Genomic DNA, 25,729 nt, shown 5'->3' with positions numbered 1-25,729 from the left:
CCTTCTTTGATTTGATTGGCCATCTCAATCATTTTGACATTGACGAGCGCTGTTAGACCGCTGAGGCAGACAGAGTCAGCAGACTCAAAATGTTCATTTTAAATCTTTGTGTCATCTTAACAATATACAGAGAGCTGCTTAATGAAGTGCAGCAGAGCAGTGCAAGAGTTTCAAATAATGGGGGGGGGGAACAATTTGGCCATTTTTAATTATTAGGGGGGACTTGTCCCCATCAATGTCTATGGTGGTTACAGCCCTGCTACCTTTAAGTGTGTTACTCACACACAGCTTTCATATAACTTCAGCACACAAGATATACAGACAACTTTTTTTTATGGCGCTTTTGTGTTTTCATGATGCTTTTTTGATTGACAAACAAAAAGAAATCATGGAAAATAACTTTTCTAAAGCATTCTGCTTAGCATTTTTAGCATTTCATGGAAGAAGAGAGATTACATGGTAAATGATAACAGCTTTTTAATTTCTAGCTGAAATATTCCCTTTCAAACAAGAGGAACTCAACAAAAGGCCACCATCATACAGCTTTAAAAAAAAAAGCCCCAAGCCAAAAGTGGAGCTGTTTGATCCAAATACAGTCCACAGAGCAGGTGCTTTTCACCTAGGAAGCTTCCAGTGAGCAGAAAGTGCTAGAAAAGATCTGAGGGCACCTTTTTCCCTGAGTGAAGAGCACATGCGTGCAATACGAGTGTGAGTTTTCAAAACGGTGTATTCACAGATGGAGTCTGGCGGTAGGAAATGTTGTGTGAATCACATCCTCTGCCGTAGCCGTTAACACGCACTCACCTTTTTTTAGCTCCTGTGTTTTCTCGGGCAGAGAGTCGAACCTGCGCGCTCCCACGCTCATCAGCTTTTCCACTCTCTCAGCTGAGATCTCAGCTGGGCTGGGCAGCTTTTCACACACCATTGCTGAGTAACACAGTTAAAGAGAACACACTCGACTGGCACTTTCCACAAATAGGGTACAAAACAGGGCCTGAAATGTGTTTTAGTTTTTTTTTTTAACAAATAGTCAGTGAAATGCGGTGCTTAATGTGGTGTCAACCTCAGGATGTAGATGTAAATATCACATGCTTTTTACATTTCATTTACTGATAACACTTTACAATAAGGTTTCGTTAACATTAGTTAACTACATTAGATAGCATGAACTATCAAGCAATACTTCTACAGCATTTATTAATCTTAATGGTCACACTTCAGTTTAGGGTCCATTTCTCACTATTAACTAACTATTAACTATGACATTTGCCTCAATAAACTCCTAATTACTGCTTATTAATAGTTAGCAAGGTAGTTGTTAAATTTAGGTATTGGGAAGGATTAAGGGATGTAGAATATGGCCATGCAGTATAAGGTATTAATGTGTGCTTATACGCAAGTACTAATAAACAGATAATATGCAAGCTAATAAGCAACTAGTTAAAAGTGAGAATTGTTCACCATGCTAAAGTGTTACCAATTTGTTTATATGAGGCTTAGAGCTCATATTTAGTCAAAATTAAGCAAATATTGGTTTGCAGTTATTGATAAATTCACACTGCTGTTCAAAAGTTTGAGGTAAGTAAGATTTTTTCTTTTTTTAATGTTATTGACAGAATTATCTTATGGTCACTAAGGCTGCATTGATTTGATTAAACAACAGTAAAAACAACATAATATTGTGAACCCTAACTTATAATAACTGTTTTTAAAATGTATTTTATTTCTGTGACGGCAAAGCAGAAGTTGTGCATAAGTTCAGTTGTGCTGCTTAATATTTTTGTGGAAACGTGATAATTTGTTAGGATTCTTTGATGAATAGCACATATTTGGAATAAAACTCCTTGTAAAATTATAAATATCTTTAATATTTAAAAAAACTACTACTGATTCCAAACCTTTGAACAGTAGTGTGCTTCAAATAAATGTAAGACAAGTATGGGATTGAAGATTTCTTTCTTATAATAACTTTGGTAACAGGGTTAAATGTTGACAAACAAAATTATGTCAGAATTGTGAGGTTTCTATGACTGCAACTACTGGATACAGTCAAGAAGATCTGTTGATGTTTGTGAGGTGAGACAAAACAGCATTTTTCAGCATTTTCATGGGAGGGTACACACATCTGAGGAGTTAAACATGCTAATATTCATGCTACTGTAGGTCATTTTTATGTTAAGCAAGTTTATCTAACGTATCTAGTAGTTCTCACTACTAAAAAGCAAAGATTTAAACTGCTAAAAAGCTTTGAAAAGTTCCAACTCCTTTCCATTCACAAAAAAAAGAACACACAAACATAAAACACCTGCCAAGCAGGCCAAAATTGCACATTATTGCGAAGTATTTTGAGAATCACTCAATTACATGTTTAGGGAAACAACTGACATTTTACCAAAAGCGCTAATGGCAGTACCGGTTCACTCCGAGCACCTGTCACCACAGTAATTGCGAGGCGTGCCCGCGTCAATCATATTGCGCAGAAGGAGCCGTCTAATAACGGTCGGCTCTGCGTTTCCTCCCCATACAGCTGGTGAGATCACGGCAGGACGGGTGACGGCTGAGGAGGTGGACAACGCCAGTCAACTGCCTAGTGCTGATGTGGCTAACATCACTGGAGGTTGGGTGTAATTAGGGGACTGTGTGTTGTACATTTCTAGAAACTGTACTCTGAAATTCAGACATTTGGACAGTCCAAGATACAAGATCAAGAGGTTAAACCTATGTTATGTCATTGCATTCCCTCATTTGTTTTAGTCAAACATTATGCATTGACGTCACTTTCCCGCTGGAACACACGCCCTCAGCTGGAGAGCCTGCTGCATGACTGGATTTAATAGGGGAAACTGCAAAAACGCGAGTAAAACAAGCGATTATCAGTTTAAACTAAAGGTTGGACTCGATATAGTGTTCCTTACAACTTACCAAAGATCCAGTAATCCATGGATATTGACATGCAGCCAGGAATCGTGTTTCCTGACATTTATATGTGCCTGATTTCAACGCCGGGGAAAATACATAAAGCAAATTTGGCTGTGAACGCTTTATATAAATACAATATATAGGTAGGCCCACTTATATCAATGTTCAATATATCATCATATCGTGCAGCCCTAAAACTTTTTTGTCAGTGTTTATTTAAAAACATCCAATTATGCAGAATATGAGATGGTAAATATTTAATTGATAAGTTGTCAATACAATATTTAGGGTATGATTTTACCTCGAAATTCAACATATTGAATTAGCTATCCATTTGCTTCTCTTTTCAGTAGCTTACGGCAGTCTGTAAAAATACATCTCAGATTTCTAGTCAAATCTATTTTCACAGTCATTCTCAAAGCTTTTTCCCATTAACAAAAAGACGTACTGACCTCACACTTTTTGAATGGTAGTGTTTTTCAGCGAGCGCCAGTGTTTGTAAAGGATACAGAGCACAGCTTGAGACACAGGAAGCCACTGGCTACAGATGGCACTGAGAAGCACTTTGGGGTCCGAGTGTTTTAGGTCACGAGGCAGGACTTTTACCCCCAGAGAGGTCACCATCTTCTCCACCTTTTCTTTGTCCCTGGAAATGTGAAAATAGTCAAGCAAGATAATAATTTATTAATTAAAAAGGGAAAACTGAAATAATTACATTGCAAAAGTATTTGTACCCTTAACTAAGTACTTAATTGAAGCACCTTTATTTTTTATTTTATTTATTTATTTATTTTTGGGTATAATGCGACAAGCTTTACACATCTGCATTACACATCCATTCTTTTTTTTTTGTTTTTTTTTTAGTACACTAATGAATTATGCACAATTACACCAGGAACATGCATTCATAAAATAAAACTTTTATTTCATCTTGCACAAATTTCATAACATTGTGCACTAACAAATGTTAGCACTGCTAAGGTATTTTTTACTATCATAGTATTTATTAATATTTTAAATCCACTTTTATTTTTATTTATAAAACGGTTCGTTCCTGTCCTTGATTCTGATTGGTCAATAGCTGTGTTTTATTCACAATAAAACATGGCTATGACCGCTTCACCCAACGGTTCTCTGTATCACTACACAACACCCTTAGCAACCACTCTAAGCAACGTGAACCGTTTGTTTTCAATTGATATTGTTCATTGAAGCTTACTGTATCATGTAGAAGAGTATTGTGAGAAAGATCGAGTGAGCGAGTGTATTACCTGCATTCAGATTTAGCATTTTCCTTCAGGTCAGTCCTATGTTCATAATAAAAAATCTGTTGAAATGTCCGATGTATTATCTTGTCCTTTTAACAGTTAAGGGGTTTTCCCGTGACTGACAGCGCTAGTCAAAGCCTTTGTCAGTTGTGTCTTGTTCTGTGTTCACAACAATTCAGTCTTTACAATATAAAAGTCTTCGCTACTGACTGACACACTCATAAAGACAGTCTTTGCCGCCATCTAATGGCGTAATAATGTAGCTTCTGTTGCTGTTCACTGTCAGGGACTATTTTTTCTGGCGGAAGGAAGGCTTTTAGAAAAAAAGTTTACTTCATGAAAGTTGCATTGATACATATTTCTGGCTTTAATATTTGTATTGTGTGGTAACCATTTTACAAAAGCAGTAAGGTACTCGAGGCTAGTGCTGTATCGTGAATAAGTCACAGCTGAAGGGGTTGCTCTGCTTCGCGTCATGCCTAACAATGCTCTTCAGCTGTGACTTATTCACGATACAGCACAGCCTCTCATACCTTATTGCTTACATATTTTAGTTTTCATTTGAATTTTAGTTAAGTTTTAGAAGTTTTTAGCTTAGTTTTACTAATAATAATACCTCAATTTAAACTTATTTAAGCTAGTTACCAAGGTAAACTTTTTTAATATTTCTTTCTTCTTTTTTTTTCATCAAATATTTATATTTTAGTTTATTTCAGCTTTATTGCAATTAATGAAAACTATTTTTACTCATCTCAACTAATTTTTTTATTACATTGCATCTCACAGCAGACTCATTTTCAGTGTGGACAGGTTAGACATTTATTGGCGTGAATTTCTCATATGTATAGATAAATCAGTTCATACAGAAAGTTACCTTCTAGTGACCACAGCGTCATACATACTCCAGATGTTATCCAGGACAAGCTGCACAAACAGAGGCTTCTTTCCTTTGGACTGTGAAGACAAAAAGAGTTGATGAGCATGATGTCCATTAGGACAGTATGAACAAAGTTAAGAAATATCAATTTATATGGAAAAGAGAATGCATACACTAAGACATCGTGTAAGCGACCCAGGGACTGCATTGATTCATTAGTAGCCTTTTTTTAAAGACTAGGACCCATAATAAAAAGTTTCTAATGTGACTGAATGAGGTCAAACTCAACTTACATCTGAGCTCAGTTGAGTTTAAATGCTTCAGTTAGGCTTGACTCTGTCAGTCCTGCAAATCAATGTTACCGTCTGGAGGTCACGTCGCCCTCCATAACCAACTCTCTCTGAATGAGATCTGTCTGACAGACTGGAATAATGGCAGAGACTGATAAGTGTGGGCTGAAGACTGTGTTTCGTATGAGCATTGTCTAAATCGTCTGGTAACTGCAGACAGATCTTCAGGGTTCATTATTCAGATCTTCGTCCTGCATTAACTGTAAACATCTTCAACAAGAGTGTTCTTATTAACCAATGAAACAAACTACAGTGTCCTCATTTTTTTTTAAGGGCCAATGACAAATGAGCTTTAAAAAGTATATTTTTGCAAAATCTTTTCAAATCAAGTTTAAAACACACACAAACACTCTATAAATGTGATCACTGCTCAGAAAAATAGATAGTACAGGAAAGAGGAACAATAAGAATGACTTTTATATGTCAAACAGACTCATTTTTATCCCAAATGGTCTTATTAATTTGGGTTTTATGTTTTTGTTCTTCATTATGCTGTGTCAGAGCTGTTATGCCTGAGAATCAACACACAACAGTGTATCTAAAGTACAAACGTTGTTATCGATGGTTAAACAGGTGCAAGAAAGGGCCAATCACATGTTGAATGGTAATCATTATATCAGTGGTCAATTGTAGATTTTCTAACTTTAATCTTAATTTCCTTAAAAAAAAAAAAAAAAAAAAAAAAAAAAAATGTTATATATATATATAATATTTACAGAACAAATTTTGAGGATAAAAAGAAATTAATATGAAATCATTACTTTAGACATAAATTAAGAAAATAAGATAATTTTTTATAATTTTATTTAGAAAGGAAACATTAAAATGATCAAAAGTGGCAGTAAACACATTTGGATTTGTTTCAAATAAATGCTGTTCTTTTAAACATTCTATTCATCAAAGAATCCTGAAAAAAAAAAAAAAAATATGGATCCCAGTTTCCAAAAAATATTAAGCAGCAAAAGTTGTCAACATTAATAATATTTTCTTTTTTTTTTTTTTTAAATATAAAGTAAATCGGCATATTAGAATGATTTCTGAAGGATCATGTGACACTAAAGACTGAAGATTTTATATATATATATATATATATAATGTTATTTTAGTTATGATGTTATTTTAAATTCTAATAAAATTTTGCAATATTACTGTTTTACAGTATTTTAGATCAAATTGATGAGCATAAGACACTATCAAAAACATTTTAAAAAAAATACCAAACACAACATTAACAGTAGTGTACTTTAAAAAATAAATAAATAATAATAATAATAATAATAATAATAATAAATAGCATTTCATTGCATTTTAATTCCGTATGTAAAATAAGTCCAACACAGAAGTGTACAAGTCAAATCACTCTCTATATAATTATAATTTTTCATTTATTTATTTTTAAATAATACATCCAAATAAAAAATATGAGTGTCACATTATTGACCCTTAGTTATAACACTGTATCCAGGTCTGATATGTTCTGTTATATTATGATCTTTTGTTCATGGGAAGTGAGAGGATGTTCCACGGTGCGTGTGTGTGTGTGTATGTGTGTATATTCTAGTTATTAAGGTGAGGTTTTGGTGAGAGAAGTGATGTCCATTAGCATAACTGCAGCATATTTGAATGTCCTAAATGGCACTACAAACCCAGAGCATCTAATGGAGAGTCTGTGCTATCACATCACTCCTGTAGCTCTGTCAGCCCACTTCCAGAGATGGTCAAGTATGTACTGTAACAAACATTCTATATCGAAATGTTCAGCTTAAAAGCATTTAAAGGGTTAGTTCACCCCAAAATGAAAATTCTGTCATTCACTCATCATCGGAACACAAATGGAGATTTTTTTAATGAAAAGAGCTTTCTGTCCCTCCATAGAGGCATCTTTTGTTTGTGCAAAAAAACAAAAACTTAATTTGCCACTTTATTTACAAAATATTAATCTCGCAACAACATCTGCTCTCACGTCAACACAACACACATGTCGTGGTGCTCTCATAAACGCTGGTTGAAGATTACTATTTGTAAATAAAGTGGTAAATTATGTTTTTGCGCAAGCAATGTAATCGTGTCGCTTCATAAAATTGGGGTTAAACCACTGGAGTCACATGGATTACTTTAATGATGTCTTTACTACCTTTCTGGAGCTTGAAAGTTTCAGTTGAGTAGCTGTCAATGAAAGCTCTCAGATTTCATCAAAAATATCTTCATTTTTGTTCTGAAGATGAACGAAGGTCTTACGGGTGTGGAACGACATGAGGGAGAGTAATTAATGACAGTTTTCTTTTTTGGGTGAACTAACCTATAATGCACCACAACATAGACCTGAAAAAAATGTACATAAAAAATATCTTTTCCCAGGTGCAAAACAACCTGACCCTATTGCAAACCCCTACAAAAAAAATTAATTTGGTAGTACCACGGCATAATGATGGGATAAATTGGTAATACCATGTTATTATTTAATGTTTCAACAAATACCAATGTATTATGTTTATAAACCACGTTAGGCTGTATTATCTCACAGAAATGATTGTACCTGAGCTCCCTTCATGATTTTTTTAGCTTTGGCGTTGAGGTAGAAATCGCCCCACAGGGTCTTGAGCAGAACCCAGAAGCGGATGCCCATCTTCTGACTGTACATCTCAGCAAACTGATGGATCCTGTTACAGAAAATACAGATCAGCATCATTATTTGCACTTGTCATTTGTTATTTTATTTCATCACATTCATCTGTATGAATGTAGTTCAAAGAAGTCTGTGATTTTAACAATATCTCTAATCTATGACAGCTGTAAGATCACTGCATAATTAACAAGTAACTAAATTTAACAGAATATTCACAGATAGACAGCTGCAATGTTAAACATCACACTGTTAACTTCAAAATCATATTTCTGTTGGAGTCGTGGAGCAGTGGTTAGCGCACATGCATGCAGACACGTTGCTCAAGTTCTGGTCTGTGGCGTATGCTGAATAGAATTAAAAAATTATAGTAAAATAAAACATCACATGATCTAATGGATATACTAATAATAATAAAATACTCTATATATCAGGGATTACCAAACTTCAGCTGAACCTCTTTGACCGAAAATATTTACTTAAAGTACCCCATGAGATTTTAAGTTAATATTCTGATAATTTAACAACTCTTTCACATGTTCAGGGTGTTGGTTAATGGTCACATGATATGTAGGTACCCAACTGCAACAATGAGTAATTAAAGACATTTTTAGACTTTTTAGGCAAAAGGTCTGAGAAATCATAAATAAAATCACTAGTAATATGATTTAATTGCTTATTTTTGACCAATTGGTGGCACTGTTACCAAATTATTGTTGTGTGGTCAGTGTGAGGTGACAAGGAGACGTATAAAGTTTGGTGTCAATATGCCAAAGTTACAGCCTCAGAATCAGCTCGGCATCATGCCGTCAAGTTTGTTGATGCGTTACTCAAGAACAGTTTGGTCAATCAAAAAGCTTTTAATAACTTTTTTGCCGGCATTGGTCTGAAGATGATCTGAGCCAATTTTGGTGAAAATCGGACCAACGGGTTAAAAAAAAAAAAAAAAGTAGGTTTTCAATGAAATTGAATGATACCAATTATGACACATTTGGTCAAAATGGCTGTCCGCCATTTTGACCAAATGTGTCATAATTGGTATCATTGTTCTCAGTATGACTCAAGGAATTTAACAAGACCAGTTTCATCAGAATAGCCCAAATTAATCAAAAGCTATTGCATTTTTTGAAATTTCATTATAAATTTTGACCACAAGGTGGCGCTGTGCAAAAACTTTTTGAGTACATTTAGGGCATGGTGCCATTTCCCAGTTTTGTAACAATACGCTAAAAATACAGCATTTTACAACAAAATTCAAAATGGCCAATGCCCAAAATAGCTGATATGTGTATCAATCGACTCGGTATGCTGCACTGAATCAAAAGAGTTTTGGGCAAACTGTTCAGAAGTTATGAGCAAAAATTGCCATTTTTCTTAACTCCTTACCAGTAGGTGGTGCTGCAAGAGGCCTCAGGTCATGCTAGTGATGATGCTAGTCAAATGCCCTGTCCCAAATGGCACACCTCATGTGCACTTTTGGTCTTGTGGACTTACAATGGCCGCTGTGTGCGCGTGTCCGTTAAGTCCACAAGACCATAGGGTGTCCCATTCGTCATTTAAGCTTAAAGAAGGGTGCTCGCGAGCACCCCCTTTGTGGCTGCTTTGCGCCCTCGATGCGCACTTCTGCTGAGGCCGCAAGACTCTGAGCTACGCAGAGGACTTTACCCGGCAGTCAAAGCAGCATTACGTCGTGAAAGTGCGGACTCAGAGGAAGACCGTGAGGGTTTAGGGTGCCGTTTGGGACAGGGCCTCAATATGCTAAAGTGTTGCAGAGATATAGCCTCGCATCCATTTTGACATGCTCTTTGTCAAATTTGTTTGGGCATTATTCAAGAACGATTTGGTTTGATCAAAAAGATTTGAATACATTTGATTACACTTTATTTTAAGGTGACGTAGTTAAATTATGTTTCCTCAAGTAAGTACTGAGTAATATTAATTAACTACATGTACTTTCTATAGAGTTATGGTTATGGTTTGGTTTAGTTGCTTGTAATTATGCATAATTTACCCTTATTACTATAGTAAGTACATGTAGTAATGTGTAACATCACCTTAAAATAAAGTGTTACCATACATTTTTGCAAACATGGTCTGAAGAAGATGAGAGTTAATTTTGGTGAAAATTGGATAAACCATCTAGGATGAGTTCAAAAAAAGTAGATTTGTCAGAAAATTCAAAATGCCGGAAAAATTTTCATGATGGAAAATGGCATCATAGAGTGCAATCGAATCGTCTGTTTCTAATCCCTGCAGTTCAAAAGTAATTAGCATAAATGTAAGTTTAACTTCATACAGTTGGTGGCGCTAGAGGAACTGAGTCTCCAAATATAACACCCTGTCCTCTATCTGTGTGCCAAATTTCATCATTTTCCCGCAAGCAATTTTATGGGCTGCCTTAGACTCAATAAGAAACAATAGGTTTGACCCCTAATTAATAAACAAAATAAATAAATAAAGTGTCTGTTGATTTGACATCAATAAATGAAAAGAAAATGTATATTAGTCTAAGTGCCTGCAGTGCATGTACAGCATCTTAAATCATCTATCCAAGATGTGATTACATATTCATAAAAAATTATGTCTCTACATAAATAACCTGAAGCTTAATTTATACTTCCACTAAAACAGTTTTAGTTGCTTTGATTGAATTGGTTTAAATGTCCATGTGTGACTAAGTCAACTTTTTTTGTTCTACAAAAAAGCACACCAAGACTTTGGTGTTTCTCCATTTTGCATCAGTTCAGCACAACTTAACAATATCAAAACAAGGCTTCCTAATTGTAACAATGGACTGAAACACGCATTTCTATGCCATATGAAAACATAGCCTCTCTGAAGAAAAATGAAATATGTATAGATCACTTACATACTGGTATTTAGCATGTCACGTGTATAGAAAAGAGCAGCTCAGACACTCTGTCTAACAACATATTTTTTCTTTCACTAAACAACATAATACAGGGTTTGGAACAACATAAGGGTGATTAAATGATTGATGACCAACTTTTTAGGTGACCTATTCATTTAATCTTAAAAATGCAAATTGGTACTTTACTCGAGTGTTTTTACAGTATAAAACGTGCTGAATGTGGTGAGCTTTGGTGCGAAAACGTCCTCATGCTCACCAGAATGTTCTGTTTTCTCAGCTTTTAGAAATGTCCACCTACACCAGTCGTATTAGTACTTTAGCACTTATTTCATCTAAAACCACAGTTATGTAACACCTCAAAAATGTGCCCTCCATTAGAAGGGTGGGGAGTCCTGATGTTGAAATCTAGTGTAGTATTGCCATCTTGTGAGCCATCGTGAGTACTACAACCACTGATGGGATGTAAAGGGTGAAAACCAACCATGTACCATGCTTTTAATAAAAGCATCAGACAAAATAATAAAAAAAAAAAAACTTAAAAAAAAAACTGTGAAAGCACCCTCAGTTTCAGAAAGCGTAACATGTACCTGAAGCCCCAGCCGTCTATAGCGCTGGCAAATACTACATTTCCCCGGTCAGGACTGAAGTAGAGGTCAGAGTCATCGGTTTCCTCTAAACCGGCGCTCCAGTCGTACACCTGATCTCCGCTGTCGTTCTCTGCATAGCTGCTCGGAGTTTCTGCTTCTTTCTCCGCTCGCTCCTCCAGAACTTTAGAGGTGAATAACGTGCCTGTAACTGCGTTCACCTACAGAATAGGCAGAACCAAACAATTATAGTCTTACGAGTTTCATCTTTGTCCAGAAACATCACTCAGAGACACGTCATACCATAAAGGATCAAAATTTCTTTAATCTGTAGACTACTGAAAATTATGTTTTCAATCTCAAAAACACCTGCAAAAACACAGCTTTTAAATGTTTTTTGAAAGGCTGCATTTGTTTGATAAAAATACAGTAAAAAATGAAATGTTATTACAAATTACAATTATTAAATTTATTATTTATTAATTGTTATTCATTAAATATTGTTTATTAATTATTCAAATTTATTATATTTAAATAGAATTTATTCATGTGAACGCAAAATTGTCACATGATCCTTCAGAAATCATTCTAATATGCTGATTTGCTGTTCAAGAAACATTTCTGATTATTATGATGTGTTAAAAACAATATTTTTGTGGAAACCATGATACATTCTTTTCCAGAATTATTTGATAAACAGAACAGCATTCAAATTCTAATTCAAATTGTAAATAGAAGTGTCTTTACTGCCACTTTTGATCAATTTAATGTGTCCTTGCTGAATAAACGTATCAGCAAAGTGTTTAAAAAATCGTACTGACCCTAATACGGATGTTATATAAATTATAAAAATTTATTTAAAAAAAACAAGACAGTATAGACAGTTTTCTACAGTATAAGTAGACCTTATATACCTGCTCTAGTATTTTCTGCAGGTGAGTGTACGCCTCCTGTGAAGTGAGTTTCAGCTCCACAATCAGCCGGTCAATTTTGTTGATGACAAGAACAGGACGAATATTCTCCAGCCAAGCTTGTCGTAAAACAACTTGTGTCTAAAGCAGAAAAGAACGAGATGTTGTTACAGGATGATGTGGGATAGAGCTCAAAGATCTGAGACATCAACTTCACAACACAACTATTGTTGACAATCAGATTCAAAATTCAAGAAATAAAAAATGTAAAAATCTATATCTAAAATTTATATTTTTACTTTATCTAAAACATGATCATTTTTGATGCCTTTCACGAACATCTGCTCTGATGATACAAACAAATCAGGAATCAGTGTTTTGAACAAAGAATCGATTTACTGAAAGGTAAACAAAGGACATGAATCATTCTCACCAATGCTGTTTTTGGTTCTGAATTTGTAATCAGAGATGCCAGTTCACTTCAGAATTCAAATTTCCTGATAATTTACTCTTCCCCATGTTATCCAAGATGTTCATGTCTTTCTTTCTTCAGTCGAAAAGAAATTAAGGTAAATTAAGACCCTTATTCCTCATCTGGGATCGTGTAGAGTCCTGCACTGAAACTGACATTTGGACCTTCAACCCGTTGAACCCCAGTGAAGTCAACTATATGGAGAAAAATCCTGGAATGTTTTCCTCAAAAACCTTCATTTCTTTTCGACTGAATAAAGAAAGACATGAACATCTTGGATGACATGGGGAAGAGTAAATTATCAGGAAATTTTCATTCAGAGGTGAACTAATCCTTTAAAACATCTCTATTTTTACATTAAAATGAATGACCAAATAAAAAGTGTGTCATTTCTACACACTTATACAGTGAAACCTGCCTGTGAAAACACACTCAAGTCATGGATGATACCTGCGGACACACTCCCTCCACGGCATCAACCACAACAATGGCCCCATCACACAGTCTGACGGCAGTGGACACCTCCGAGGAGAAGTCCACATGACCGGGAGAGTCGATCAGATTAATGAGGTAGTCGGTTCCTCCTGCAACGACAAAGACACTGTTCTTAACCATGAGTTACAGGCAGGGCCTAAAACTAACTTTATGCCACACCGGCCAATGGCCGGTGACCTAAGAAAATTTACTGGCCATAAATATTTTTTACCAGCCATGAAACCGTTTTTGAAACACAATTTTCAGGCAGCCTACAGATATTTAATAAAGTAATCAAAGGTAAAGTAACACTGCATAGTCTTCACTGTATACATTAAACATAGATTAATCCTTATTAAAGTTACAAAAGTTATTCAGTCAAGAGCAGTGAGTGATTTTTCTTTGTCTTTTGTCGTTTGATTAACATTAAGGACACAGACGGTAGCAGGAATATTAGGCTGCTGTCACTTTAAGAGCTAATGCACAGATCCAATTTACTGATACACGTTTTCTTTCTCAACTGTTTACATTCACTTAAGACATGTTTACAAGGATACTTGCCAATACGGCAAGCATAAGAGTACATGAAAGAGAGCTCAATTCAGTATTCACGCCGTGATGGCATTACCTGTTGCATAATGTAATGAAATAGCGCTGGACTTCATAGTGATTCCTCTGATCTGCTCATCCTCCCTGCTGTCCAGATATCTCAGCTACAGGAACAGACAGAAAACTGCATTTCAGATCACATCATTTCAAGCAAACCAATTATTTCCCACTGATTTTATGGGTAGCTAACAGTTATTGTTGGAGTTAGGCATACTGTTTGTTTGTTTGTTTGTTTGTTAGTTAGACTAAAAAGTGGCAAATGTTGACTACATGAAAAAAAAAAAAAAAATCAACATATATTGCAACACACTGTCAAATTCAGTCACTGATCTTTGACTTAAAATGAGTTAAGACAAAGACTATAGAATAACACAAGACACATCACTCATATTGTTTTGAATGGGAGAAAGTGCAACGCGCAATATGGTGGAATAAGTCCCGCCTTCTAAATAAGAGCCAATCACCGATTGGTGAAATCATTGCGTCACTGCAGCGGCCGTTAGAAGCTCCGGTTCCTATTGAAACAGTCAGACACGCGCCTCCGAAATGAGGCACAAGAGACGCGCATTTAGGACTGCGCATGCGCGTTAGCTTGATCCAGCCTGAAAAATACAGTTTTTTGTCATGATTCGAGCGTTTGGAAACAAAATTTATGAGACAGTTGTTGTCAGATTTCATTGGTGATTTCAAATATGAAATTTAATCGAAAGCTTGGCAAACAGCTTTGGAGAATTTGATGTTTCCCCATTCAAAGAGATAGGAGCTGCACTTGAATGCCTGAGAGGCGTTTCAAAGATGGCCGTCGAGTGAAATGACTTGTCTTAAAGGGACTTTGGTTAAAACTGCAAATTTTTGATGATTTGTGATATATATACACACACTACTATGATTATGGTATCTTTTAATATGAATTTACATTTATTTTCATATTTATAGTTTTCGTTTTCAGTTTAGTTTAGGATTTAATAATTTAAGTACTTCAAATTCAACTTATTTATTTCTTATTTCTAATTTTCGTTCAAATTAGATTTTTTCATCTAATATTTATACTTTATTTTATTTATACTTCATTTCAGTTAGGAATTTTTAATGGTTTTAGTTAACAACAACACTGATGACAATATGTAGCTAAAAACGCATTGTCATTGTCATAGTTTTATTGTAATCATATTTGAATTTAAATTGTATTTTGACAAACAAAATAAAAAAAAGAGTATTAGTTATTGTGAAGCATGTAGTTATTGTGTAGTCTAATCACTGATAATTTTGCTTTAGCTCCACTTACCTTTCCTGCTAAACGACTGGATATAATACCATTACTCGCCACCAGACAGTCGGCTAATGTCGTCTTCCCTGTGAGCAACACACATTTACAAACACAAAGTTTTAAGTTACAACAAATATTTTATGTTAGACGCTTGACAATTAACAAAACCAAAGATCTGACACACATCAGCATACTTTACACTCACCATGATCTACATGAGCAAGAATACACAGATTTCTGATCTGTGTCGTTCTCTTCTGCAGTGCAATTATCTTCTCCAAACTTGTGTGACCCATTTTTGACTTTCTGTGAAGATGAAGATCACTTCATCATTAGTACAAATACATAAACAGTAAGGACAAAAAACATTTGGACACTTGAAAATCTATGTCATTGCATAATATAACAAAATAGATTTTTATTCCTGGAATAAAAGTAAGATGTTCTAGAAGTAATAATACTTCACTTTCATCAACTATTTTGAATTTATGTTGTTATAAATACATATAGAACTACGGTAAATGGTCAAATGTAGTGGTTTAGACACAATATCACATTCTGAATAGTTAAAAATGATCTTAAAGACCTGACAGCAGCATCAGATATTTCGTTTAGAATAGCATGTCAATCAGTTGTATCAGTTCAAACTTAAAAACTTATTTTTGTTAAATGTTCTGTGTGTACTGATATTTAAATGTTTATTGGTTTGACATTTTGTTACCTACAGCAATTTTCAAGTGTGTACAAAATAATTCTCTCTATGGATATGGGTTTTTAAGTCGATCAATTGGCAAAAGTCGTTCTTTAAAACCAAATCCGTGTGTGTGTGTTGGTGACAAATGGAAGATTTCAGCACATTATTTCTCATATTCACTCATTCAGAGACTTATTTGACACAAGCAGATGCAACTTTTCAAAACAACGTCTAGACTAAAGACTGATATATAAACATATATAACAGCTTAAAAGCAAATACCAGTAAAAATGCTATGGATATTCAACGATCCATTTGCTGTATAAACTTAATCATCAGCAGCATAAGAAATGACAACAGATACTCACATGTTTCCTCCACTCCAGGAAGCGTAAATGTGCGTGCTGACCGTCGCAGGCGTCATACGTAACACGTTACGCTGCGTTGTCACCAGGACGCTGCAAACAGTAGTTGCCAGGGGAAACGAGACGCTTATATTTCAGCGTCAGGAAAGCAGCGAGTGGGTGAGTGAGGAAAAAAATCAAACTTTTCCTCAATAAACCGACGAAAATGACACGGCTCTGTATCTGTAAGATGTGCAGTTGTGGGTAAGAGTATACTTGTTAATGTTGCTTTGTTTCTGTAGTCATTTCTGAAGCCCGAGAAGGTGTTTTGAATAATTGATGGGTAAATGGTAAGGAATATCAAGTACGTTAATGGAACAAACTAATCTTCAATGACAGAAACTTTTTATTATTTTGTGTTTTCCATTTTAAATAATTGCATAATTATTAGGGAAATGATGAAGACAATGTCAAGTATTTTATTTAATTTAATTGTTTTCTTTTTGAAGTATTGTAAAATGCAAGTCTTGGATACATTAGTAGTGCAAAGAGAATTATGGAGAAAGCAAGTGTGTGTGTGTGTGTGTGTGTGTAGGATTGAGGCTTTAGCTACAGAGTTAGTGACAGAGTTTGTTGTATAGCCTAGTTGTTGCCCTGGACTACACAAACATGTTCAGTAAAAGTACATCAGGTACTGAGAAGAAGAATCTCATGGTGAAAGACATATTAATGAGTTTAGCATCAATTGTTCTTAAACAATGGCAACTAATATGCTTCTCCATTGTCTTCAGCCGCCACCGTTGTACACACAAGCCGACAGCACTTTACAAGAAAGCGAGTCAGACTAATGTGTTGTCGGAGTACTCAGAGAAGTATCCTGCGTATAAAGGTCACACCCGTCCCAAGAGCCTCAAGCCCCAACTGCAGTATAAAGCTCATCAGGACATGATGGACGGAACGACGACCTTCAGGTACATTCTGGCACTGAGATATTACTTACACTTGAGTCACTAGGGAGTAGTTAAACAATTTGCATTAAAAATGAACTTACAGTAAGATGTTTACATTGTCGATGTAAGGTGGAGAGAGGTTATGAAGAGGCAGTTGGTAAGACAGGCAGGCGGAAGAATGGAATCAGGGTTTGTAGATACATAAAGCTGTGTATCATCAGCATAACAGTGGAATTTAATACTGTATTTGGTGAAAATATTACCAAGTGGGAGAAGAAATTAGGTAAATTAGGAACAATAGGGGACCTAGGACAGAACCTTGGGGGACACCACAGCTAACAGAAGTTTTAGTTGTACAAACTGTGTACGGTTTGAAAGGTATGAAGCGAACCAGGCATAAGGAATACCAGTGATACTAATAGCGGATAAACGGTTCAACAGAATATCGTGTGAAATTGTGTCAAAAGCTGCACTCAAATCAAGTAAAACATGAATAGATAAGGACCCGCCATCAGCAGCCATTAACAGATCATTAGTTACTCTTACTAAGGCGGTTTCTGTACTATGCTTAGAATTTAATCAAACAATTAAATAAATCATGGTTAGTCTTTACAGTTGTATTCATTAACAATTCACTGTATCTCCTTCTATAAGTTTCATATAACCTAAAACACCTTTCTGTTTTTCTGTTTTGTCAGGATGGACTATATCCCATATCCGGTCACCCGTCGCCCTGAGAGGCAGCAGGTCACGTACAAGCCCAAGTCTGGAGAGATTGACTTAGGAACGACCTATAAACAAGACTTCAACCCATATGACGTGGCACCATTTGTTCCTTCACGCCCTAAAGAGAGAGTACACACCAAGAATGCAAAACTGGACACCGTACCCACCTATAAAGGTAATGACACTTTAGGTCAATTAGGTCATGTGATGCTTTCTGAGCATACAGTTACTGGAGCATTTCTGAAGCAACCTCATCTATCTGCTGTTAAATCAACTGTATTTAAATGTAAATGTATTGATTTAGAAGACACTTTTTTTAGAGAGCAACTTATAAGGAACATCACAAACAATTTACACTTCTGTTCAAAAGATTGCAGTCAGTAAGATTTAATATATTTTGAAAAAATAATACTTTTATTCAGCAGTGATGCATTAAATTAATCATAAGTGACATTTATGTTACAAAATATTTGAAATAAATGCTGTTCTTTTGAACTTTCTATTCATCAAAGAATCCTGAAAAATCAGTTTCCTGCACAACTGTTTTCAACTTTGAAGAAGCGTCAAAACAGCATATTAGAAGAATGATTTCTGAAGGATCATGTGACTTCTTTTAAAAAACATTTAAAAAATTTGTAACACTTTACAGTAAGGTCTTAGTTGTTAACATAAGTTAGCGTATTAACCAACAATGAGGAATATATTTGTTACAGTATTTATTAATCTTTGTTAATGTTAGTCAATAAAACTCCAGCTGTTCACTGTTTGTTCATGTTAGTTCACAGCGCATTAACTAATGTTAGCAAATACAACATTTGATTTTAATAATGTATTAGTAAATGCTGAAATTAACATTAACTAAGTTTAATAAATGCTGTAAAATTATTGTTAATAGTTCATGTTAACCGTCTGGTCCTCTTTGGTCAAAAATGACAGAAAAAGTTTATGTTTTGAAATGTTAAGTTTTTAATCAGTCTTGGTGACTTTAGTCACATTAGCTATGTAAACACACACAAAAAATCATGGACATGATTCGAATATGTTAAAGGGTCGAAAAAATGACCGACATAGGAAATGAATGGGAAATATGAAACTCAGAGAATCTTTTGGTGGTACAAACTGCAATTCAGCCACTGTGAATTATTTATTGAATAAATTAATTATATATTTATTGAATTTTGATGTTATGTGTAACAAAATATCTTTCTCTGTGTTCAGGTTTGACTGTAGTAAAATTAATGCAAAAATTGACACTTCAAATAAACATTTCAAAAAAAAAAAAAAAACCTAAACCTTGACAAAACATCTTTGAGAATGTCTAAGTATAAATCCATTTCCACAACTTAATAAAAATAAGTATTTATGTCTAAAAACTACTAGATAATTGAAAAGCCATTTTATATAGAACTATATAGGAATCTATTGGTTACACCATGGTACTACAGATGTTTTTCTTTTTTTTTTACTCCCACCAGATGGCACTAATCTACCTTCAAAAATTGGATTTTAAATGCATTGTCTCTATTTTAACATGGAATACAGCTTTAATTGAAAAATGATTAAAAATATATATTAGAAAAAATGTGTATTATTTTCAATGGGGAAAAAAAATAGCTAATAAAAATTGTATAAATATTGCAAAGTATCATAAAATACCCTCAAAATTGTAAATTATAATCAAAAAATATTATTGAATAAAAATATAATACTGTGGTTTTCCTGAGGAAAAAAAAAAGAAGAGTGACATTTCAAGGCATCAGTCACTTTTGACCGCAAAGAAGTCTGACCCCTAAATGAAGAGGACCAGAGGGTTAACTAAATTAGTTAACTAATGAAACCTTGTAAAGTGTTACCAAAAAAATCTTACTGGCCCCAAACTTTTGAATGGTACTGTATCATAAAAGCCAAAAAACATTTGCAGTACACAGTTAGACTAGTACTCGAGTGAAATGCAGAAAAAAAAAAGAGTTATTATAGTAAGTGCCTTTGTTAAAAGTTTTGCATGATGTTTTTAAAGAGGATTTTCGTCAATGGGAGATCAGCAGACGGGAATTAACTAAGCCTGATACAACCTATCAACCTCCTGCTGCAAAGTTTGGAAATTCCACGACATTCCAGGATGATTTCGTCCACCGAGGCCTTGTGCCACGCGAGAGCTACAAGCCCCCTAACATAGCCAAGCTATCCGATGCTCCTTTTGAAAACCTGACCAGTAACAAGCTCTCGTATGTTCCACACGCTCTGGAAGCCCGTTACTTTAAACCACCAGAAGAGTACAAACCCAGCAATGTCCCTTTCCAGGACCTCACTACCCACCGACAGGACTACCAAGGCCTGCCGAGTCAGCTGCCCAAAAGCTGCAAGCCCGAGGCAGTCAAAGTGACCTCCAGCAAGCCCTTCCAGAGCAGCACGGAATTCCGTGACCATTTCCAGCAGTGGCCCGTCTCCCTCCGGCAGATGCAGAAATCGGTGGAGTACCAGAGTCCCACGGCACACATGGACCTGACAACCACCTCGCAAACCGACTACATCAAGCACCAAATCCAACCCTTCATTTCCGCCAAACCGTTCTCACTTCCCATGAAGTCTTCCAGGCCCTTCCAGGGCAACACCACCATGAGGGACGACTTCCAGCCGTGGGTGGCGCAACGTCAAAGCGTGATCCGGAAGCAAGAGGAAATCCAGCGAGCCAGTGGGAAAATGGAAGATCTGACCACCTTCAGGGCCCATTTCATCCAGCATGAAGCTCAGCCTAGTCTCAGCTTCAAGCCCCAAAATGCTCCACTGCGGACTGATGCCCCCCTACAAAACGAGACCATGTACCGCTCGGAGTTCACACCCAAGAGGATCAGCATGTGTCCGGCCAGTTTCGAGTCTCCACCAGGGTTTGTTTTCGAGAACTGCGATGATCAAGGCCACCGTTTCTTCCGCAAGACGTCGTCTGCCGTCAGGATCGAGACTCCGAAGGAAATGGTCTTGACAGCTTAAGAAAGTCATCATGTTATTTCTATAAAAGATGACACAAACTAGAATATGATCTCTCTAAATTACTGTAGTCCTATGGGGAATTGTCATGAATTACGTTTGACTGATTATGCATATTTTACAATAGTAGCTAGTTTTTGATTTTCAATAGGATGAAACTGATATGATATAAACATGCAGTGCAATACTATAATATATTTATCTATATAAATCAGTTTTCACATAAAATTATCAATTTTCATATATACACCACCGTTTTACTATACTGTTTTTAAAAAATTAATACTTTTATTTTATAAGGATACATTAAATTGATCAAAAGTGACAGCAGAAATTTATAATGTTAAAAAAATATTTATATTTAAAATAAACGTGGTTCTTTTGAACTTTCTATTTATCAAAGAATGGAAAAAATCTAAAATATGAAGCAGCACAACTGTTTTCAACATTGAAAATATTAAGAAATAATTCTTGAGCAGCAAATCTGCAGATTAAAAGGATTTCTGAAGGATCATGTGACTCTGAAAATACAAAACAGTTATTTAAATGGTAATAATATTTCATAATATTACTGTTTTACTGTATTTTTGATCAAATAAATGCAGCCTTTTGAATGAACCACATAAAGCACGATTTAAACATTACACATTTGATCGTATAGGATAAAAAGGGATCAATAATTATAAAGATATATAAAGTGATTTGTAAAACTGTATTTTATTGTATTTGTATCACATAGACTGTTTGATATATTGACGTGAATAGTACCAAAACTAGCGCTTCCTCAACAGATTCATGTAGCGATGCTTTCTCCACATTGCAATAAGAGTAAATTCATGGATAAACTCTGTGAGTGGCTTATGTACAACATTTGTTGATGTAATTAAAATACATGCATAAAGGCCAGTAGGAAACCGTTATATTAGAGATATGGAAAATCCACTTCAGGTGCTATAAGTACGTAGGTCTGTGTTGTGTTTAATCTTAAATATGGATAATAAAGACAAACTAAACCAAGATGTAAGAAAATAAAATCCAAACTTTCTACACTCAATGTACAATATTGCACTTAAAAACACATTATATACAAGACATATTTTACAATGCAGCACTTTGTTTGAACACAAAACGTACATCTAAAAGACGGCTGGAGAAATGTGACGTTTATGGCACATGCCATTTCAATCAGTCAACGGGTTTTCTGTCATACATTCTACACCCATATTAACACATTTTGTAATAATAAAGTCAACATGAAAACAAAATGAACCCTTTTTACTTTCTTAAAACATGCTACTGCTCTTATTGTGCACAATTTATCAGCATTTGCATGTTATTTCAAGCACTGAACGCTACAATGAGAATGTCTAATAAGTGCGCACATGTTCCTGCCCCTAGGGTCACGGCACAAAAATACAATTAAAACTTGATTTTGGAAAAATACTTTGTATTAATTTATCTATTAATGCAATACAGTGAGTGACAGCCATCTGTGGTCTCGCAGTGGCTTACATTTTTCAAGTTCAACTTTATTAAGGTCCCTTGCAGGCAATTTGAATGCAGCATAGTAGACATAAGTAAAATACAAATTATTGGCTGTTTAGGGCCAGTTGTTCAAAAGTAATCTAATTGGATTTTGGCTATCGGATTGGATCAAATCTTGAAAATGGGTTGTTCATAGGGGTCATAAAAAAAAGGATTCTGAAAAAATCCAGTCTTGGTTTTGATCTGGATAAAATCATCAGTTTGTGTTGTTCAAAACTTTTTAGTAAGACCTTTGATCCAAAAAATCTGGATTATACTGATCCCATCAAAAGGGTGGATTTTACAAACAAAAATTGGTCGAAAACTGGTCGAAAAATACAACATTTTTATCATGTAATATACATACACACATATTTTTTATTTTGTTCTTGACTAGTTTAACTGTTAAAGTAATAAATTAAAAGTAGACATTAGGCTCCACCTTTTGGTAACCTACTGTAAAGTAAAAAAGAGATTTTGGTGCAATTGACAGCTGTAAATATCAAACAAAAATACTATATTTGATTCAAAGTGGGGTTTTTTTTTTTATCACTGTTTGTAAACTAAATTGGCACAATCATAAGACATGAACCAGTCAAAAGTTCTTTGCGAGTGAACGCAAAGTTTTTTGGGTGAACGCTACAAAAAAAAACTTTTCTGAGAGAACGCAAAAGCATTGAAATGTTTGTTTGTTTGTTTTTTCCCCCATCTCATATTCTTTCTATCACCATGTCCCTTTAGGGGCTCTGTAGAACACAAGTAATCCAGATTTGGTAATCTGAAAAAGTGTGTATCTTGATCAGGGTGATCCAATCCAATTTTGCTTTGAAAAACCAGCACAAAAGTAAGATGGATAACCTGATCCTGGATCATTCTGATCCAGATTCAACTTTTTTAACAACTCAGCCTTAGTGATTAATTTACCTTAAAACAAAATATAACATGTATGCCTTCATCTCCGAAAATGGTGCATGAGATATGCCTTCTGTTTGAGAAACACCCCACAAATCCCTTCTCCTTCTTTAACTCCACCCCTCTGACCACCTGACTTCATTCACCATCCAATCAAGTCCTAATGGATATAGCTGAAATGAAGCCCAGCCGTATATTTTTCTTTGAATATCCTATTTCACTCTGAAGTATCAAACTCAGGTTAAAGAAGTAAAATGGGTTGCGACAGTATTTCATGTTGACTTTAGGGTAGGACTCTGAAAATGTCTCTCTTAATACTCCCAAGTTGTGTACTACTGATATTGTACACTCAAGATGCTTCCATTTTAATTTCCTTCACATAGGTGAATGGTCCAATAAGATTGTCCTCTCATATCCACAAGAAAAAATGCATGTCTCTTAAATTAATACACATACAATATCACTTTCAGGGCAAGATAAAATGAAATCTGCAAAGAGACAAGTCTCGAATCTCATCAAGTGATTTTCTCTTTGGACTTCTGATGATTGTGAAAAAACATCCAGTGAAATGTAGTCCAGAAAACACACGTCTGCCACCAGTAGACATCTTTTAGTCCACACACTCCAGGTGTCCAAGGGTTTGCACGATTTAAACAATATTCTGTATTACGAGAGACAATCAGTGCGGTGACTGAAAAGGGCATCTTTTAGTTTGGCCTCTGGTGCGCACTAGGTGGCGCTAGTGTCCTGTGAGCAGGTCTGGCAGCAGCGTTGCCGGTACAGATCCACAGGGCAAAGCTTGAGACGTTTCACCACAGGACAGTAGTGGGTTCTGTCCGTACACTCGCCTAGAGAAACACACACAAAATAAAGGTTATTTAAACAATAAGGTTATTTATACTTATATACAAATAATGCAAATATAAACATTGAAACATAGACTAACCCAGACAAATAAACAGAAAACAGAAGTTAAACTAAACATATTGATAACATTTTAATACATTTTCCACAATGAGCTGAAATAAACTAGTTAACAAAAACAAATTTAAACATGAAAAGATAAATAATAATGACAGTTCTGAACATGCAGTCATTTTTGCTGTTAATGAGTCTTTTGTAAGTCTTTAATATTATATTATTTTTATTAATTACTATTAATAAAAATTATTAATAACCTGTTTCCTAAAATAAGATGAAGATCAGACTAAGATTAAGGCAAGACTAATTACCCCTTGGTTAAAGGGATAGTTCACCCAAAAATGAAAATTTGCTGTTAATTTACTCAGGCCATCCAAGATATACGTGTCTTTTGTTCTTCAGTAGAACAGTAAAGAAGATTTTTAGCAGAAACCGTGGTCCTCTGTGATTCATATAATGGAAGTCAATGGGTGCCGTCACATTGAGATTCAAAAAAACATATACAGACAAAACAAACTTAAAGGATTAGTTCACTTTCAAATGAAAATTACCCAAAGCTTTACTCACCCTCAAGCCATCATAGGTGTATATAACTTTCGTCTTTCTGATGAACACAATCGGAGTTATATTAATAAATATCCTGACGCATCCGAGCTTTATCATGGCAGTGAACGGGACCAATGAGTTTGAAGCTCAAAAAAGTGCATCCATCCATCATATACATACTCCACACGGCTCCGGAGGGTTAATAAAGGCCTTCTGAAGTGAAGCGATGCATTTGTGTAAGAAAAATATCCATATTTAACAAGTTATGAAGTAAAATTTATGATGGATGGATGCACTTTTTTGAGCTTCAAACTTGTTGGTCCCGTTCACTGCCATTATAAAGCTCGGATGTGTCAGGATATTTATTAATATAACTGATTGTGTTCATCTGAAAGAAGAAAGTCATAAACACCTAGGATGGCTTGAGGGTGAGTAAAGCTTGGGGTAATTTTCATTTTAAAGTGAACTAATACTTTAAGACCTCAATTTATCATCAGGAGCCGCAGGTATTAATTTTGTTTTTTTGAATCTCAATGTGACGGCACCCATTGACTTCCATTATATGAATCACAGAGGACCACGGTTTCTGCTAAAAATCTTCCTTACTGTTCTACTGAAGAAAAAAAGACACCTATATCTTGGATGACCATAAATTAACAGCAAATTTTCATTTTTGGGTGAACTATCCCTTTAACTGCTAGTTGGTCAAACTAGTTTTTAAGACCCAGTCTTAAACGACGTAGCGAGCGGAGGCAGAAATCCGAAACAACAATGGAGGACAAAATCATCGTCGCTGTACAATACATCTTTGTACTTTTATGGAAACAGGAATAAAAAGGCTTGGAAGAAAGTGAGTGAGGAGGTCGTACAGTCTGGTAAGTTGTAAAAAGTGCTCTTTACT

General features: G+C 35.2%; 3 protein-coding genes across 5 annotated transcripts in view; 1 reads left to right on the top strand and 2 right to left on the bottom strand.

The window, feature by feature from the left end:
• The window catches only part of efl1 (elongation factor like GTPase 1), a 116,636-nt gene extending 100,276 nt beyond the window's left edge, over positions 1-16,360 (bottom strand). Inside the window, exons 1-11 of one of the 2 annotated variants that reach the window (XM_051900107.1) lie at positions 16,289-16,360; positions 15,432-15,532; positions 15,245-15,312; positions 13,979-14,063; positions 13,327-13,460; positions 12,408-12,545; positions 11,497-11,714; positions 7,951-8,074; positions 5,062-5,141; positions 3,429-3,565; positions 805-927 (exon numbers count right to left, since the gene is read on the bottom strand). In XM_051900107.1, the coding sequence (XP_051756067.1) occupies positions 805-927; positions 3,429-3,565; positions 5,062-5,141; positions 7,951-8,074; positions 11,497-11,714; positions 12,408-12,545; positions 13,327-13,460; positions 13,979-14,063; positions 15,245-15,312; positions 15,432-15,532; positions 16,289-16,344 (1,264 nt within the window). In that variant the 5' untranslated portion in view covers positions 16,345-16,360. Of the gene's footprint in view, positions 1-804; positions 928-3,428; positions 3,566-5,061; positions 5,142-7,950; positions 8,075-11,496; positions 11,715-12,407; positions 12,546-13,326; positions 13,461-13,978; positions 14,064-15,244; positions 15,313-15,431; positions 15,533-16,202; positions 16,228-16,288 lie in introns of those variants that run through there. The other variant, XM_051900108.1, reaches the window with a different exon arrangement.
• A 37-nt stretch (positions 16,361-16,397) lies between these two features.
• On the top strand, positions 16,398-21,974 carry saxo2 (stabilizer of axonemal microtubules 2). The gene is made up of 4 exons (XM_051900112.1): positions 16,398-16,528; positions 17,056-17,235; positions 17,913-18,115; positions 19,958-21,974. The coding sequence occupies exons 1-4, from the start codon at positions 16,491-16,493 to the stop codon at positions 20,926-20,928; spliced, it is 1,392 nt and encodes a 463-aa protein (XP_051756072.1). The 5' UTR covers positions 16,398-16,490; the 3' UTR covers positions 20,929-21,974.
• adamtsl3 (ADAMTS-like 3) overlaps positions 21,624-25,729 on the bottom strand; it is a 207,091-nt gene continuing 202,985 nt past the window's right edge. For both annotated transcript variants that reach the window (XM_051900104.1, XM_051900105.1), the window contains exon 31: positions 21,624-24,209. In XM_051900104.1, the coding sequence (XP_051756064.1) occupies positions 24,091-24,209 (119 nt within the window). In that variant the 3' untranslated portion in view covers positions 21,624-24,090. The remainder of the gene's footprint in view (positions 24,210-25,729) is intronic.

Source organism: Ctenopharyngodon idella, chromosome 7 (genome assembly GCF_019924925.1).
Source record: "Ctenopharyngodon idella isolate HZGC_01 chromosome 7, HZGC01, whole genome shotgun sequence".
NCBI lineage: Eukaryota > Metazoa > Chordata > Actinopteri > Cypriniformes > Xenocyprididae > Ctenopharyngodon > Ctenopharyngodon idella.
The sequence above is the reverse complement of the archived record's forward strand: the minus strand, read 5'-3'. Positions and strand labels throughout refer to the sequence as shown.